At 36.0% G+C, this 18,196-nt stretch overlaps 1 protein-coding gene across 2 annotated transcripts; it reads right to left on the reverse strand.

The window, feature by feature from the left end:
- Nucleotides 1-7,096: 7,096 nt before the first annotated feature.
- Nucleotides 7,097-17,267, reverse strand: LOC137818672 (phosphate transporter PHO1-like). Of its 2 annotated transcripts, none has more exons than XM_068622228.1 (15): nucleotides 16,856-17,267; nucleotides 15,224-15,304; nucleotides 14,896-15,127; nucleotides 14,261-14,600; nucleotides 11,124-11,172; nucleotides 10,336-10,407; nucleotides 10,017-10,146; nucleotides 9,670-9,790; nucleotides 9,049-9,298; nucleotides 8,836-8,940; nucleotides 8,687-8,731; nucleotides 8,431-8,583; nucleotides 8,041-8,319; nucleotides 7,822-7,958; nucleotides 7,097-7,469 (listed from the first exon to the last, which is right to left on the reverse strand). In XM_068622228.1, exons 1-15 carry the CDS (start codon nucleotides 17,096-17,098, stop codon nucleotides 7,382-7,384), a joined length of 2,325 nt encoding a protein of 774 aa, XP_068478329.1. In that variant the 5' UTR covers nucleotides 17,099-17,267; the 3' UTR covers nucleotides 7,097-7,381. The 2 variants fall into 2 exon arrangements, with proteins under 2 accessions (XP_068478329.1, XP_068478330.1); XM_068622229.1 differs by having other exon boundaries at nucleotides 14,261-14,591; nucleotides 16,856-17,187.
- Between the last annotated feature and the right edge of the window lie 929 nt (nucleotides 17,268-18,196).

Below are 18,196 nucleotides of genomic sequence, written 5' to 3' on the forward strand. Positions count from 1 at the left end.
GGAGCTCTTCACAACCTTTGTTATGATTGAGGGAAGATCCTCTGCCATCATTTTAAGTTTAGCCGTGAAGGGCCCCAGATTTCTTTGACCACGGGGGGAAGGCTTGCAGCTGCTGTTGGTGGAGGTGCTGAAGGAGCCTGGTGCTGACTCTCACCACCACCCTCTTGAATTGGTTGAGCAAGGGGGGCTTCCTGGCGTGGTGGTGAAGTGGGGGACTCGGTTATAAGTATTGGTGAGTTGTGAGCGCCTTCGTCCCCACCTGCTGCGGCTTCAGCAATTGAGGCGGTTGAAGGAGGACCCTCTCCAGCAGATACGAACGGCGTGGAGGCACTAGGAGGGTTCTCCATGAAGTTGGGCTCGTTGCCTTCAACCGCAGGAAGCGCAGCTGCCAAGGGTATTGCTTGGACCGGCGGTGTTGGAGCTGGGGGAGAGGGCGGTGTTGGTGTTGGGAGAGCGGGTGGTGAAGAAGGTGCCACCCTTTTCCTTTTGGTAACAAGGTCGTCCTCAGTCGCCTCATCATCCTCATCTTCATCTTCTTGAACCACTTGAGGAGTTTTCCTCTTTGGTTTCCTTAAGATGAGCTTTTTTTGTTGAGGGGCGGGCAGTGTCTCTGGAGGAGCTAGGCCTCGAGGAGGCGATCTACCCTGGGCAGCGGCGATCTCCACCACCGAGTTGAGCACAGTTTGGGAACCCGTCGCCAACTTATGAGTTCGGGCGAGCGCCCTCAGTTCAGCTAATTTTCCTTTGCCCAACATGAGGTCTGCACAGGGTAAAAATATACAAGTGAGCACGAAAGCAAGAGCAAAATGTATGAGTACGTGCACGAATGATGCAAACAAATGCTGCATGAATTAAAAACCAAGTCCAGTACGCAACAAGCAGGACGCCCAATAGTAGATAACAGAGATGCGCAATCAATTCCAACACAAGACGAAAACCTAAATGTCAAGGTAAGTGCTAACCTATGTGAGCTTCGAGTTGGTCCTCGAGGAACTCAAAGGAGATTATTGCGGAGGTAGGAAAGGTGATGTTGGTGGCTGCCACTCTCTTCCAGAAGAGGCATAGATCTTTGTCTAGCTCGCCCATGTTGTCGGGACTTTTGGGCCTCCTGAAGCTCTCTTTGGCGTCTTTGTTCCCCTTTTGCACCTAGTACAAGGGGAAGCCGTCGAGCAGGGAAGGATCTTGGTCGTTGGCGCACACCTTCACAAATTTTCCTTTCCAATCTTTGTAAGATTGCTGGAAGATGGAGAGAATTGACCTCCCAGCGATCCCGTTCAGGCTAATCCAGAGGCGGTCTCCTGGATTCTTGGCTTCAAAGAGGAAGAGGAAAACGTCGACCGAAGCTGGCAGTCCCAGGTGTGCGCACATGATCTGAAACGCCCTCACGAACGCCCAATTATTGGGGTGAAGCTGGGCGGGGGCGATGTCGAGCTCGGTTAGTAATTCCCTCTCGAAGCGAGTGAAGGGAAGTCGGAGCTTCACCTTCTTGAAGAACGTCGCGTAGAGAAAGCAGAACAACTCGTCGTTGCTCGCTTTGTCGTCAGCGCAGATTGGTTCATCCGGGTGGCAGGGCAGCACGGCCATTTTGCTGTCATGCTCCTTGTGGAATGAAAGATCAGATTGGTCCCCTTTCCTTAGTCGGTGCACGCCCAACGTTGAGTTTATGGAAGAGGTTTCTTTCAACAGAGCAGAGGTGGCCCACGGATAAAGCTTCTTGTAGTCTCGTGTGGCGACGGAGGCTCCTCCGGCGACTGGTGGAGTTGCCTGAGTGGGATTACGGTGAGAGGTTGCAGGCCTCTCGGCCTGGGAAGAAGGAGCACCAGATGCTCGTGGTAAGTTATGCGCTTGGGATGGAGGGTTTCGTGATGAAGGAGGAGGATTCGCGGTGGTTTTCGTGCGAGCCATCGCGGGAACTGCAAAGGAAAAAGGAAAAAGGATGAACAAAGGTTATAGAGATCGACTCGATTGTGGACGAAGAATGGAGAATGAACGAACAGAGGTTCGTTGTGATGAATGTAATGGAAGACGAAGCCCTAAGTTACGAGAAGGAAGAAGAAGAGGAAACAACCCACAGCGTATGCACCAGACAGATAATGGATGATGCGAATCGGTTAAAATGCAGCAAGTATCAACATAAGAAATAAAAGAGGTACCTTTCGATGATCAGATGAGCGTTGAAGGGAGTTGAAGATTGAGGGAGCTGAGAAGCGTTGTGGGTTTGCAGAGAAAACTCAGAGCGTTTTGAGAATGCAGAGAGATAATGAAACAGTAGAAATGAAAGGGTTTAAGGGTTTTTCAAACGTTTTTGGAAGCGCAAACGACCGCAGAGGGTAACCGTTGATGAAGCCACGTGTCGAGCGATTGGAAAAAGGGGTTTGGTGGAGCGTCAGAAAAGCAGAGGGTACGAATGTTTGGAATTCCGTGCCAGCACCACGTAGATTGGCAATGATGTGATCTCTTAGTCTTTTCGCTGGACAAGTCTTCGCTTAAGACTGGGGGGCTTGTGTACCGCCCAGGTAGTCGGAATTGATGACGTGGCCGCAAGCAATAGTATAGGCGTGTTGAACGGGGCACCTGGCTGATAGAAGGGAAGGAAGTCGGGAGCTCGTGTAGTCGCCAGACGTTAAGTTGGCGTGCTCCGATCTCTAGCATACCTAAACCGGCGGTCACCAGGTTTGTGATGTAGTCGCCGGATGCGAACCCAGACGACCAAGTGATCAGAGATCGCCGAAAGGAGGACATCGCCGAAGGGTCAAGAAAGCTTGTTCCAGGCTTTCGAAGCAGAGGATGAAGTCGTCTGCTGGTCATTCCCTAGCTAGCCAGAGGTTGAGGTCGGGGAACAACTTACCCGAGCATGCACAGTGGAGTAAGTAAAGTAGAATATAATGGCGGCCGGCGAGACCACAGGGAGGGTGTATATGAAGACACCCGTACTCGCCACACAGAAGAGATCGCGCTCCAAGGCAGCTATACACCGAGTTGCTTCCTGCATAAGTAACTTAGTCGAAAAGCCTGAAGAGTAAGAGGTGACGCTCAAGTCAAGGATGCTCCAGATGGTGACACGTGTACAGCTGGATGCGAGCCACGTGTCCAGATGTGTAACTTTCAGGAGAGAGAAAGTGCACAGGTATATAAAAGATTCTAACGAACTTCTGAGGTACGCGCGTTCGAGAATACTTCTTTTACGCTTGCGAGAACTTGAGTACACTGAGAGAGAACATTGCACGGTTCCTGAAGTTCTTAGTTTTCCTCTCAGTATTTTGGTGGTTCAGTCGCTGACTTGAGCGTCGGAGTGCGATCGGCTGCAGCGGCGCCGTTCTGTCTTTTGCAGGTTCTTGAGGTGAATCAGGGTGAAGGACGGAAGCTAACACGGTGCAAAGCCGATCCAGAGGAAGCTACCTTTGACGAGGCAAGGCTCTTGCGTTCTGGTCAACAGGCAGGATCAGTCATTACAATCAGTTTGAAGCTCTGGAAGTAATGACGAAGTCTCCTAATTGTGTAGACCACTGCCAAGGCGGCCTTCTCAATAGCTTGGTAACGTTTCTCTAGCCCTTGTAACACCTTGCTGACGACCTATATCAGTCTCTGCACCTTGTCCTGGTCCTGCAATATCACCGAGCTAATTGCTCGATCTGTAATGGAAAAATAAAGGCGAAGAGGTGTACTTGGCAGCGGTTTACCAAGAACAAGGGGAATGACTAAGTACTCCTTCAGCTTGACAAAGGCCTCTTCGCACTCCGGGGTCCAGACAAACCTGTTGTTCTTCTTCAAACATTGAAAATATGGGTACCCTTTGTCTCCACTAGCTGATAGGAAGCGAGACAAGGCGACCATCCGTCCAATCAACTGTTGGACCTCCTTAACATTAATGGGACACCGCATCCCTATAATCGCAGCACATTTGTCGGGGTCGGCCTCTATACCCCTCTTAGTTAAAAGAAATCCAAGAAACTTTCTTGACTCCACCCCAAACACACACTTCTCTGGGTTCAACTTCAAATTATACTTGGATATCATCGTGAACAACTCTTCCAAGTCGGTAATATGCTGATCTTTCTCCAAGGACGTGACGACCATGTCGTCCATATATGCATGTACATTTCGTCCGAGGATGGGAGCCAGGATTTTGTCCATCAACCTCTGATATGTGGCACCAACATTCTTAAGGCCAAAAGGCATGACCTTGTAACAGTAGCTTGCAAACTCGGCCATAAAGGCAGTTTTACTTTCATCACTGGGGCGCATGCAGATCTGATTGTACCCCGATAATGCATCCAGAAAGCACAACAAACTACAACCTGAAGCATCGTTAACTAAGGAATTGATGCTTGGTAGTGGATACGGGTCCTTGGGACAGGCCTTATTCAAGTCCTTGAAGTCAACGCACATCCTCCACTTCCCATTAGCTTTCTGTACCAATACCACATTTGCCAACCACTCAGGGTATTGGATTTCCCTAATATGGTCGGCACTCAACAGCTTTTGCATTTCCGCCCTTATGATCAAGCGTTTCTCCTCATTGAATTTCCTCCTCCTCTGGACCACTGGTCGGACCCTATCATCCATAGTAAGCCTCTGGCATAGAAAGTCGGGGTCTATCCCAGGCATGTCGGCAGAGGACAACGCGAATGCGTCCATGTGTTTCGCTATCACTTCGGCTATCTTGTCCTGCAATGTCGGATCTATCAAAGCACCCAACTTGAACACCTTTACACCTATCTCTCTCTCCTGAACATCACCCGCAGGCCCTAGTCGTCACCCGTTGGTAACTTCAGTCTCCAAGACTTCAGCAGCTCCTCCTCCTTGAACGATGGTCGCCGAGTACGACCTCCTCCTGTTCTTCAGATTACTCTCATAGCATTTTTTAGCAGCCTTGTGATTAGATTTGATAACAATCACTTCCCCTCCAAGTGAAGGCAACTTCATCTTCATGTGCTTCATGGAGGCCATCGCTCCCAACCTGTTCAAAGATGGCCTACCCAAAAGCAAATTATAAGCTGAAGGTGTATTGACTACAACATACCTGATAACAACGGTTCTTGTAGCTTTGTCATCAGAAAAGGTCGTCCTCAGATCAACGTACACCCGCACCTCTACCTGATCTCTCGCAAAGCCCACCAGGAATCCATCATGAGGCCTCAACTGGTCGAGAGATATTCGTAAATTAACGAACGTTAACCAGAACATCACATCTGTCGAGCTTCCTTGGTCGATGAGAACTCGGTGCACCCTTCTTCCCACCATGACGAAGAATATCACCACCGGGTCGTTGTCATGGGGGACTACATCTCCCAAATTGGATTTCATAAAGTAGAGGTCGGGCTCGAGCGTGTCATCTGGGATTCTTGTGTCTAAGGACATTACGACCCTTGCATACCTTTTGCGTTTGGTGGCAGTGCTGCCTCCTCGCGAGAATCCTCCCAAGATAGTGTTTAACTCTGCATGGACGGGTACTTCATGCGCCTATTCTCTTAGGGTAGCCTTCCCTTGAGGTTCTTTCTGACTGATTTCCAAATACTCTTTCAAAAAACCTTTCTTCAACAACTCAGCCAACTAATGACTTAGGGTTAGGCATCGTTTGATACCGTGCTCGAATCCTTTATGGAATTCACACCAAATATCTTTCCTTGACCCTAAATTTCTATTAGTCTTTTGGGGGAACTTTAGCTTCTCTGCTACCGCTGGTATAACTATCAACTCTTTGTATGAGATCCAGAACTGGGACGAATCTCCTCCTCTTTGCCCTTTGACTTGGGCTCACCCTTCCTGTACGACGCCTGTCTTGAGTCTGTCTTCTTCCCAAATGAGGCCTCATTGACCCTCAAAGGCCGAGAAATCCTAACAACTTTTTCGCCTTAGACATTTTAGAATAAAACTTGTCATTCTTCACGGCCACTACTTCTTCAACATTAATGTGGGCGACAATCCTTCGTTGGATCTCGGAGAATGTCTCCATCGAAATTATTCAACATCTTTTAATTATCTGGACGAATTAAAATCAGAGTTGTTATGTAAAATAATTCTATATATAACATTAATAAACCACTTCACAATCATTTATTTTATTTAAAATGTAATTTACATATTTCTTCCTTTTTAAATACACTTAAGCTAAATCTTAAAAAGATATATTTCTTCAATTTAATAAACATATTTTTTTATTAAAATATTTTTTTTCAACAACTTTAGATATAATATCTTTCAAATTTCATCATTTGGGTGTTTTTTTTTAAATTAATTGTACTTTATTTTATTTAATATTTTTTTATTGTTATGACAAAATTGGATATTCACAAAGTCTTAAGTGATATATATTTTTAAAAAATACTCTTTAAATTTTATGTGTGTAGAAATCGTGTATGAATAAGTTCTTTTTGTATGATTTTTTATATTGTTATAATTTGTTTCATTTTTTAATAAATAATATAAAATCCGTGTTGCATTTGTAATTGGAAGAGAATTTTTTTTCATAATTTTTTTATTTTTTATATAATGTTATTATTTAAGGAATGATTGTATTTTTTACTCAATTAAAATTGTGTTAATAAATTCTATTTTTTATGAATTTAATATAGTATAGAAAATTTAAAAAAGAATATTGTTACTCAACTAAGAGAAATAAATTAATGAGAAATATAAATATAATAATATATGATTTTTTATTATGAAAAATGTTCCAATTACAACATCCATTCGTAAAACATTTATTTTTACTTATTTTAATCCATTTTTATTAATACAAGTAGTTTACTTATCAAATAACCAAAACAAAATTGTATAATAATTTTCTGGAGGTAGTTAATGGGTAGTTTGATCTATAATAATCTAATTTCAACCTGACATGACATGTGATGAGTGTGGTAAGTTGATTCACAAGATTAGTATAATATTGCACTAGTAACCATGACATATACGCTTTCATTCAGGAACCAAGCATGTGGAAGTGCATTATATCATTTAAAATGGGAGGTCCTAAGAGGTCACGTTAAATATATTTACCAAAGAACTCAGTGGTCGAAAATTGGAAGAGTTTAGAAAACAAGGAGCATGGTTTTGAGAAAAAAGTCATTAGAAAGAGTGTTAAAATTCAAACAAATTTAGAGGAAACTTGTTTTGATTTGGAACTTAAAATTGTTTGGTCCGACAAACGAAATTATGAAGATCATTGACATTTTAATATTTACTAACTAAAATCATGAAAAAACAACAATTCCTTCTTTGTAGGATTTTGAACATGTCCAGTTGCCTAAAAGAGGCAATAAACAAGAAACAGACTGAGAGAAGTTTCTTTTCTCCTCCTCCTCTCCTTTTTATTCTTTACACTGCATGCCTCTTTTTTGTTAGCACAAGACATCATTCTTTGTACAAGAAATTCAGCTCATCAGTCAGAGTCTGTCTCTCGAAACGGAAGTGGAACTGTTTTCACTGCCCGGTAATGACCAACATTGTTTAGATGCTCATTTTCCAACCTGTTCACAAGATCAAGTTCATTACTGAGTTTTTCACTGTTTAACAACTGTTAAGGATCAACTTTAAGCTGAGATTTTAAGACTAGCCCTTTTAGAGTTCTGTCATTGTCACTCCATTCTAGGGACATCATTGTTCCTATTATTAGAGACATGGAGTTTTTCTAGGCCTCTACCTATCAGTATGGGGTTTTATTAGGACCTGTTTATTGGCAAACATTCATAGGTTGTGTTACATTGGATGTGATAGGCCTTTTAAAGTCCAGTTGAATGAATTTGATGTAATATTCAGCAAGGAAATTTTGGAGGATAAAAAAAATCATTCATTTAGCTTTCTAAATATGATAAGATATACCTGTAGAAATTCCAATGCCCTCTTCTAATAACCTCAAGTGCAGCTAACAGAAAATCTAGTAGTCGTGATTGCACACGCCCAATTTTGAAGTGCATGATAGTCTCCACCCATGTCACTCTAAGGACAATATTCAAGACCTGAAATCCAGTATCACTTAGTTAGATAAAAAAAAAAAACTTATGATTGTGAAATTCAGATCAAGAGGTGAAGAAAGCTTACAATAGACATATAGTATATGCTTTTATTCTTTAGAATTAGTTCATCTCTTAGCCATGGATTTATGGAATTGGGGTTAAGAAATCCCCAGTCCTTGATAAAATCCCAGTAAAGCTGATACATTGTGGCCACCACAGAAGTAATTAAGACTATAGCAAACCATAGATCATCATGTTGCCTGTTGTATGTAACTCTAGCCCCTGCTGCCACCATTGCCGAAACATACTTACCCATGTTAGCCAAATGGTTCACATCACCATCATCAAACCACCGTCTCACGCACTAGTAAGGACATGTAAACATGCGTTAGTTTATAAAATAGTTAAGTAGTTTCCTAGTGTTCAATGTCAAAAGAGAATCTACAATTAGTCAATTTCTGCATCCTAAGCCTACCTGCAAGGCACGCCAATAGTATGGTAAAAATGAGATGATATAAGTTATTTCCAAGTATATCCTTCCAGAATGACAGGCCTCAGGGTGGTGTGTTTTGAAAACTCTAGCAAAAATGTGACAACCAGCAGTTTCCAAATGCCTTAGCAATGGAATCTGTATCCACAACAATAACAAAATTTAATGTTACTCAGGATGCATAATAAGAATTGGAAATGAAAAAAAGGAGAAAACTAGAATCAATTGTAGGCTAAGTCACCTGGCTAGTTAGTTGATCTGCCATAAAAAAGTCTACTAGCAGAACCTGTGGCAATGATAAATTAAAATTAAATGCCAATTTCAGTTTTCCACATATGTGGCCTTACAATGTATCCATTTGTTCCAAGAAATCAACTAAGGGAAGTTTACCTTATAAAAGGGAGAACACACTATGTTGCGAATAACCCTGATGAAGCAGTAACGTGTGGGACGATAAAAGATGTCAAGTGGGCAAATGAGCAGTGCTGTGAAAAACTGAAAATTGCCTTTCTTAGACAGTATAAACTACTCTTCAAAATCCAAAGCTAACTAAGTTAGTTTATCTTATAAATAACAAGGAAAATCAAAATTTATTAGACAAACCAGAAGAAGAACCCCCGGAATGGCATCAATTTGGGTAGGAGAAAAGTCAGCAGCCCTTAGAAGCAGATGTATGACCATTGCCCCAACCACAGTTGTCATTAAGGTAGTGCTCATCAGAAACGCATCTCTGTGCTTTAGTGCCGTGCTTGGAGAGAATTCAAATATGAAATTGTAATTGATTCTTGTATTCTTCCACATCAACAGGTTGCATCCATACAAAAACAAGTGCAGGCTTAACAAGGCAAACACACTGCACAAAATCATTGTAATGTAACCTTTAGGGCACCAATCATATACGTATTTTTGTCCAAAATTCTGCATATTAAATTTTCAGGGGAGTTTATAGAAACTTAACACATTCAATTTCATGGTTTATAATTATAAAGTTGAGTTAGAAAATATTAGGTTTTATAATCTAAGTAGGAAAAGTTTTAAACTCAATTTACCCTTATAAAGATTAGGCATTAATGTAATGTATACTTTGGGTGTCTAATATAGATAAATGGCTACGTGACATAAGGTATTTTGGTGATTAAGTTATGACGTGGAGCAGAATAGCACAGAAAAGAGAAAATGTGTAAATGTGTGAAATATGTCAAAGTTGGAAGAATGTGAAATAACCTGAAAATGGGGTAGACTGTTTCCATATAAGCTGGCTCGTTACCAGGGGAGAATATACCGCACAAATGGGCCAAAATTGCGTATACAGAAAACAAGGATACAAAACATCCTGTAGACAACCCTGCAGAGACAGTGAAATTTGACCAATCAGCTTGGTTGGTGGTGGCCACTAAGCATGGTCTAATAGCAGTACATCAAAATATTATTTGGTACATGCAGTGATCAACCCAGACATTGCATTGCAATTTGAATTCTGAAGTGACACTACTTTCACTATGCCTGAAATAGTTTGCTGGTGTTATTCAATGTTAATAAGGAAGGGACAGGGATAGAGAAAGAAGCATTACCGACAAGGAAGGTGACCATATGAGAATCTTTATGTTGTTGGGGTCTTAGAAATTTCATTGCCTTTTTCCTATCGTTGTTGGCAAAGTGCTTGGTGAATCTGGATTCCACTTCGTCCATTAGTCTAACAACCTTACAAATGATGATCATGATAACCACTGGTTAGAATACCACATAACCCATTCTCCACATCAAGATTATTATACAAGACCAAAATCAAAAGATTTAAAGTTGAGTGCGTTATGTTTCTCTTTTCTCATTCTTTTTCTCTTTTACTAACTTTTGAAATGAAGGCATTTGGAAGATGAAACCAAAATGTACCTTGTCAGAACTAACGAAATGGGACCTCTTCACCTCTTTCAAATAATTTGCAGAAGCTTTCTGACACGATACCTGCTCCATCAGAATACAATATCCTTTTTATTTCTTTATACACATGCACAACATATTTTTTATCTAACCAAACACAAAGAACACTAATTACATTTTATGAAGTCTCACTATTGCTAATCGCGCCTATGTTCAATTAGACAAATAATTCAAATTCATTCCATGTATCCATCTTTTACTCATTATAAAAAAAATTGGTCCCAAAAAGAATTGTAACACCAAAAGAAAAAAAAGATAAAAGTCACTACATACATTATATTAGAACAAATATTTTTCGTAGATTGCACCAAAAAAAAAAAAGTTAAGTTCATTTGATGGGTGAAACAACTTTAGGCGCAGTGTTATTATTGATGAAACAAATTTAAATATATGTAGGAAGCAGTTTTGGACATATGTGTAAGATATGACTCCACTGAAAAGGGGAATGGAAAAGAGAAATACAGTGGACTATCACTATCTTTAGGTCATATGTACTATAAGTCAAAGTTAGTTGGGGATAGGAAATCAAGTTCATGTTCTCCACCATACACATAGTTTAAGATTCTCATGACTTTCATGTAAACTTCCCTTGGTTTTCTTCCTTATTATTTCAAAAATTTGTCATTTTCATCCATGTATAACAAAAATGTAATGAAAAACAATAACTCATCGAATCCTTCTTTGTGTTTACCTAAATATTGCACAAGTAGTAAAGAGGAGGAGATATTTTGAATCCATACCTTGTCAAATTTCTTCAAAATTTTTGTAAATGCTACCATATTCAGGGAACTGCAAAAAAAAAAAAGAGAGATTGTGATATTAGAAGTTGCTCATTGGTGAAATATATATTAGATTGGATTCCAGAAGAACACTTCTAAATTTAAATTTTAAGTTTACTAATATATTCATTAAATCTCATTTATAAAAACACTTTTTAAAATTTAATTTAAAAGTCCCACTGTTAAATCCATATTTTATTATGGTTAATAAACATAACCAACAAGCACATATCATTGAATGAAATTTATTCATGATATATTTCCAGTAAAGAAGTATTGGATTGAATGATATTCACACATAAGGCAGGCCTAAATTCACCCTACAAAAAATCTCTAACACACATCAATGTCCTGTTTTTATAATATTCATTAAAGATATTAAAATGTTTATTCAATTGAACTTTTTTAATATATATATATATATATATAAAGATTTTGTAAGAATGTAATTGTTCTGGAATTTAAAAAAAAAAGGAATTTCATTATTAGAATTCTGTAGTTTAAATTTTAAAGAATTTATAATATTTAAATTATAATATTTGAAATGATTTATGGATTTATGAAAATTTAAAGGATTTAATGTATTTAAATTTTTTATCATTTGGATATACAATTAATTATTCTATAATGATGTATGAATAGAAAAAATTAAAAACTTGTTTATATATATAATAACAAATAAATAAGAGAAACATAAACTAAGTTTTACATGCTACTTTCCTTTTATAAAATTTAATTAATATATATATATATATATATATATATATATATATATATTAATTATGTTCACATAAATATCTAATAAAAAATTTCTAACTCTATAAACGTTTTAACACTCTTAAATTCTTTACCAGTTTCTTAAAGAATTAAAAAAAATCAATTTATAAATTTATTGACAATTTTAAATTGTTATTACATAAACATGTAATAATTTTTTTAAACACCTACATTTCAGCACTTCAATCCACCTCTTTCTTTACAAATCAAGAAAACTAGTTAATTATACCTGATTTTCTTCCAAAATTTTAAAATCTTTTTGAATACATCATATAAATCATTAATATAGACATTATGAAATAATACCAATAATAAAGAGTATATTAGTAAATAATTTTATTAGTGTAACTAATTATATTGTATGGTACATTAAAATTTTTATATCTATTAATCGCTTATATTAATAGTGTAATGCTTTAAATTGTTAACGTAGATCCACCATTTTATAATAACCTACTCTCTTTAGACAAATTTTCTATTGAAAGAAATATATTTAATAGTTAACAGTTTCTACTAGTATATGGCATTTTTTTTAGTATTACACCCTATCTTTAATATGCTAATGTAGAGAAACATAATTGGCCTAATTTACAGTATATAGAAAGTGTTATTTAGCATTAGATAAAAATGTTAAAAGTATTTCTCTATGATCACATAATTTTATTTTAAATGAAAACAAATTAGAATAGATAGTATGCATTTAAAATATGACATATTATACTGATATTTACTAACGAAGGTTAATCTAAAGCCAAACCGTAAAATATAGGAAATTTAATTAGACTATATATTAATAATGTAAACTTTTTTTTACACTCATTATTCTGGATTGTTATATAATTATCAAAAAAGATATAATAATTTCTTTAAATGTCGTATTTAAGATAATTTCTAATCTATTCGCGTCATTATATCCACAATATATTGAATTTAAACTCTAATATATGAGATTTTTTTATACCTATAGTCTCGCTACATTTCATTTTCTGGTATATATATGTAACTTTTTTCATATATTATAATTCTAATATTTTCTTGGGAAAATAAAAAGGTTTTATAAATAGTACTTTTATTTTTTGCGATGATAATCATAATTGCATTATATATGAAAAATACTAGTAAAATATTTTCGAAGCATTTATTGCGCATACTGGAGAAGATGACCCCTATTTCTATACATATTTAGCATTTTCTTTTACTGGATATTATGACCTCTTCTTGAATCACTAATAAAACGAAATTTTGTTCAAATGGAAAAACACTTTTCATTATGTTTTGAATTTCAAACTTGTTATAAAGTGATTGATATTTTTATCCCTTCAGCTCACTTATTATGACTTCTGGGAAAACTTTTATATTAATTAGTAGAATAAAACTTTTGTATGATTTTCTAAACATCTATGTAACAAATTAAAAACTTTGCTAAAAATAGGATTTCCTTTTTCGGTTACTCATGTATATATATACACATAAAACTAAGTCTCTCTCCACCTTCCTCTCCCATTGGGGAATCTATAAATTACCCCCATCAAATTTAGGGGTGAAAAGACACAAGAAATAAGCATTTCAAAAGGAATGTTGTACTTAAAAAAGAAAACGAAATGAAAAAAGTAAAACAAAATTTGATGATAAGAAATTGAATTTGGTTTTGTTGGCCACTATTTGGAAGTGTGTGCAAAAGTTAGCTTTATATGCCCCATTCCCATATGATGCAACCAATGAAAATAAATGCCCAATTTTATAAACTAAGCCACTTTATTTAAATATTAAATTGGATTAAGTTAATTATAAGCAAATACTAAAAGCATACTATAAACATTGAGGGATATATATTGTGTGAATATACGTATTATATAACGTGACAGTCACACCTACCTTCATTTATTCTATCCATCCAAAAAACCTTACGTGATGTTATGAACTGCCATGCAACTCGTTCTTTCATTGGCCTCCTTATCATTTCTATATATTCTTTCCAACTTTGGCCAAGATAAACACAAAATCAATATTCCCTTTTCCCTAAGGTTTTCTCATTTTCACCAGCAAACGGCACAATGGTGATTATACTCAGAAAAACGAGTACCAACCTTGAAATAGACGCTAAGAACTTTGATCTTTTTAAGTAAACTTTATAGTTCAAACCTTATATCATGAATAGAAAAGGTAGACATTCACATCATTATTAGTTTACTAATTATTTCCAACTAAATTACCTGAGTCTCAAAGCAACTTTTAATATATTGAAGATTAAGACTAATTAAATAAACTTAATGAAACTAAGTAGTCGGAATGTAATATTTATATAAAAATAAAATAAGAACCTGTAAGTTTTGAGTAGGCCAAGGCCTCTATAGAGCTCCACAAAAGCACTTCGAATCATTTTCTCTGCACATTGGAGCTTTCTCTTGTGAACAAAATCTCCGGTTGGATTGTTGACTAAATCCTCCCACAGCATGCTAGTGATGGCTGTAATGGCCCTAGTTGGGTTGGTGGCTGGAACATCAATTCTCATTGCCATTTTAGGTTTTCCCTTCTTCGTCTTTGTCCTCGTCGCTGAATTAACAAAACTTATACCGTTCTTCTCTAATGTCGTGATTACCTCATCCGTTTGTGAAACTTCTGAAGTTGTTTCATCTGAATCTCCAAAATTTTCTGCACAAACTATAACATCAGCATGCAACTTAGTCAGTAATCTGAAATAATGTACAAATATCAATACTTTTAATTAGGATTTATCATTGCATATTGAAGTATGTGATGGGTGGACAATATTCCACATCCTGGTCCACGTAGACATACAACTTTCATAGCAGAATGTTGTATGATGTCAGCAAGCACCCAAAACCCCAAAATTGACACTAGGAAATATTTTTAGCAGAAATCAACCAAGATACTATTTAATAATATTATAAAAGACAACAATGATCAACTCCTGTAGATGAAGAAGAAAGCTGACCCGAGTAATCAGAATCACGGGTTGGAGAATACTGAGGGGATATTCCGGTGCTATATGGCTTGGACAGAGAAGTTTTCCGGCGACGGTCACTGATAATTTGCTTTAGGTCAAGCAAAATCTGAAGCTGCTTGTTCAGGGTTTCTCCTCTCTCAAGAAACTCACTCTCTTGTTTCCGGTAAAATTGGTTCACCTTATTTAGCTCTTCATCCAGCCTCATAAAAAACACACGTACCTGAACAAAAACAATAATAAATGTCTTCATGTGACTACGTACAAGAACATAGTATATGCATAAATCATCTAAAACCGATTAAATAAATGAATGTACCTCATCCTCTTCCGAAAATAACTGCGCAAGCTCTGTCTCGTAGATTTCTTCTTCACTGCCCTTTGTGGTTTTCTTCCTCACCTACATACTTATTTAATTAATTTTGGTGTTTTCTTAACATTATTTTTTGCAAAAGAAATTGCCTGTATATTTTATGTTGCGACCGTAGTGGCACAGATAGATCCGCAAAGGCGAGAAATTGGTGGCTTTCGTGAGAGACTGAGAAACTCCCCCGAAAGAAAGCAGAAAAGAAATTGACGAAAAAGGAGGGCCACTAAACCCACTTTATTTAGTACTAAACCCACTTTATTTAGTACTAAACCCCACACTATGCTCATCTTGTTAAATTACTTCTTATATCTCTTTACGCCAACTCCAACTTTTCTTAATTTTTTTTTCTCTTTCTAATAATCATTCATTTTATTTACTCCTTTCTTATTACCATTCACTTTTCAAAAACTCAAATACCAATTTCATTCATCTCTAACCCATCCACCACATTTAAATACATAACTTCAGGCCTGTTGAGTTTGATTTATTTTCTGTTACCGCCTCTATTCCATTAGTGTATCATGATTGTTAACACATTTTATTACATAATTTCTAATACAGACTAAATATTTATAATTTTTAATAAATATTCTCGATCACACTAATCAGATTTTTGAATAATTTATTTTTATATTCCCTTTTAAATATTATTTGGAATTTTTTTAGAAAAACTAAGAAATGTAACAATTTTTTTAATTAAATAAAACATTTATAAAATTTTCTGGTATACTCTTCTTATTTCTATATGGCAATAAATATATATATAAATTAATTAAATGTTATATAAATGGTAAGGATATAAATGAAAAAATAATTAATATTGTTTTAGATTAGAAAATAAGAATAAAATAAAATAATTTTTGTTAAGTAACACTTAAAAATAGGAGAGAAACAATGATAGATGATTTAGTTGGAAATTTTATTGTACCACACTCAAAAATGACAAATAAGATTTTCAATTGGTAATTACTTGAGCTACAAATGAAAAGAGTTTGTTTTCTCAATCTTGGCAACCACATTAAATTTATTTTTATTTGTTTGGTTTTTCGTCATTCACATTAATTACCATGTAAAAAATTATGTGGTTAAGAGTTTTGGCCGGTTGCATTCTCCAAAGCAATTCCTTGTCAGAGAAAATCCGTCCCATTTAGTTTCCCACTGTTCATGCAGTAAAGCCGTGCACAGTCGTGCACTAAATCATCATCTTCGAATTTGAATAGAAGAAAAAAAAAAGTGTTTCTAAAACTACTTTTCCTTTTCAAGTTTTTTCAATCAAAATAAACTTATCATATTCATATGAGTAGTTTTCTTCTTCAACGGAAGGCAGGCTAGAAGGCAAGAGAGAAAAACATAGCGATAAGCAAAAATGGTACCAAGATTTCAGCGAGTCTGTGCCAAGTACTGTCAGCATAGTTTTTTGGGTACGTGCCAAATAGAAGGTATATATTCATTGCCAGAAATCACCAAAAGAAACTCAATTTCTCCGAGAACATTAGTCAAACTCGCAGGAAGCGATAAACAGAAACAGAAGCAGAAGTAGATGAAGGAAGTGAAAATATTAATGTTGTGTTATTGAGTTACCTGAATGATGGTGAGGTCTGGGTGGTGGGAATCTGAGAGGCTGTGAGCGATGTTGTGGAGAAAGAAACGAAAGGAATTGAAAATGGAGGGAGCAAAGTGTGGTTTGGCATGGTGGTGGGATTGGTTGGGAAGTCTGGAGAGCTTGATTCTCTTTATCTGCTTCTTGAGCTGCCAGTAGTTGACGAAGGCCTCCTTCCATTCTGGTATGAGTTGAGCTTCAAGCTCCTTTGAGAACTTCACCATTTGTGGTTTGGAATAAGAGAGTGAAGTTGTGGAGAGGAAAAGGTGAAGATATGTTATAAGAAGTGGGGTGTCATGATCAAATCTGAAAGAGATTTTATATATGTAGAAGAGAGAGGATCTTGTCCAAAAGAGAGAGAAGCCGTGTGCAACTAGATCAGATACTCACCCATTTTTCATTATAACATTCAAATTATTTTTATTTTAATCACTATTTATATTACTCTTAAAATCATTCTAAAACAACTATTTTTACTTTCATCATTATGTTAATGTCTATTATTTACTTATATCCAAAATTAATACCCATAAATATTCATATCTAAAATGTATGTTTCACAATAACACATACTGGGGCATAGTTAACTCTTTATTCCTCTTCCCAAAACACCATAAGTATTCAAGTTTATTTTTTAACTTTAAATTCAGGTAAATTAGACCAACAATATCAATTTATTCATTGTATTAAATTATTTAATAAAATAACATTAAATTTTTTATCTTTGTAAAACATTTTTTCAATAATTTTTTCAACTCCATAAGAATGATTTTGTGATGGGAAACATAGCCGGAAAACATTCCAAAAAATATGGTTCCTTGTGAATGTTATTTTTTAAAATATAAATCAAAGGTTTGAAATAAACATTTTCACCTTTATGTTTTTGAGAAACTGAAAACTTTATGGTACCTGTGATTAAGAGAGTTATTCTATTTATTTATCCTTCATTGTTTTTTCTTAATATAATAGTTTATAAGTAATTTACAGTACCCTTCATTTTTTCTTAATATAATAGTTTTAAATAGTTAGATAAAAAACAATAAGAGTAAGATAAAAGGCATCTCTATATTAAAGTGTTTGATACAATAATTATTTTTTTCAAGTCCCATAATCACGACTCCTAAAAATCATAAAAAAATGTTTCCAACCTAAAATTTGTTTGATTTATATAAATATTTCAGAATTATTTATATAAGCTTCATGCAAATCAGAAAGCAACATCATAATTTATCGTAAATTATAATTATTTATCATGTTAATTATCTCATGAAATTTGATTTTCTGAAAATATAAGTTTTTAAAACATAAACAAACCAAGATTT

The sequence above is a fragment of the Phaseolus vulgaris genome, chromosome 10, assembly GCF_000499845.2.
Source record: "Phaseolus vulgaris cultivar G19833 chromosome 10, P. vulgaris v2.0, whole genome shotgun sequence".
NCBI lineage: Eukaryota > Viridiplantae > Streptophyta > Magnoliopsida > Fabales > Fabaceae > Phaseolus > Phaseolus vulgaris.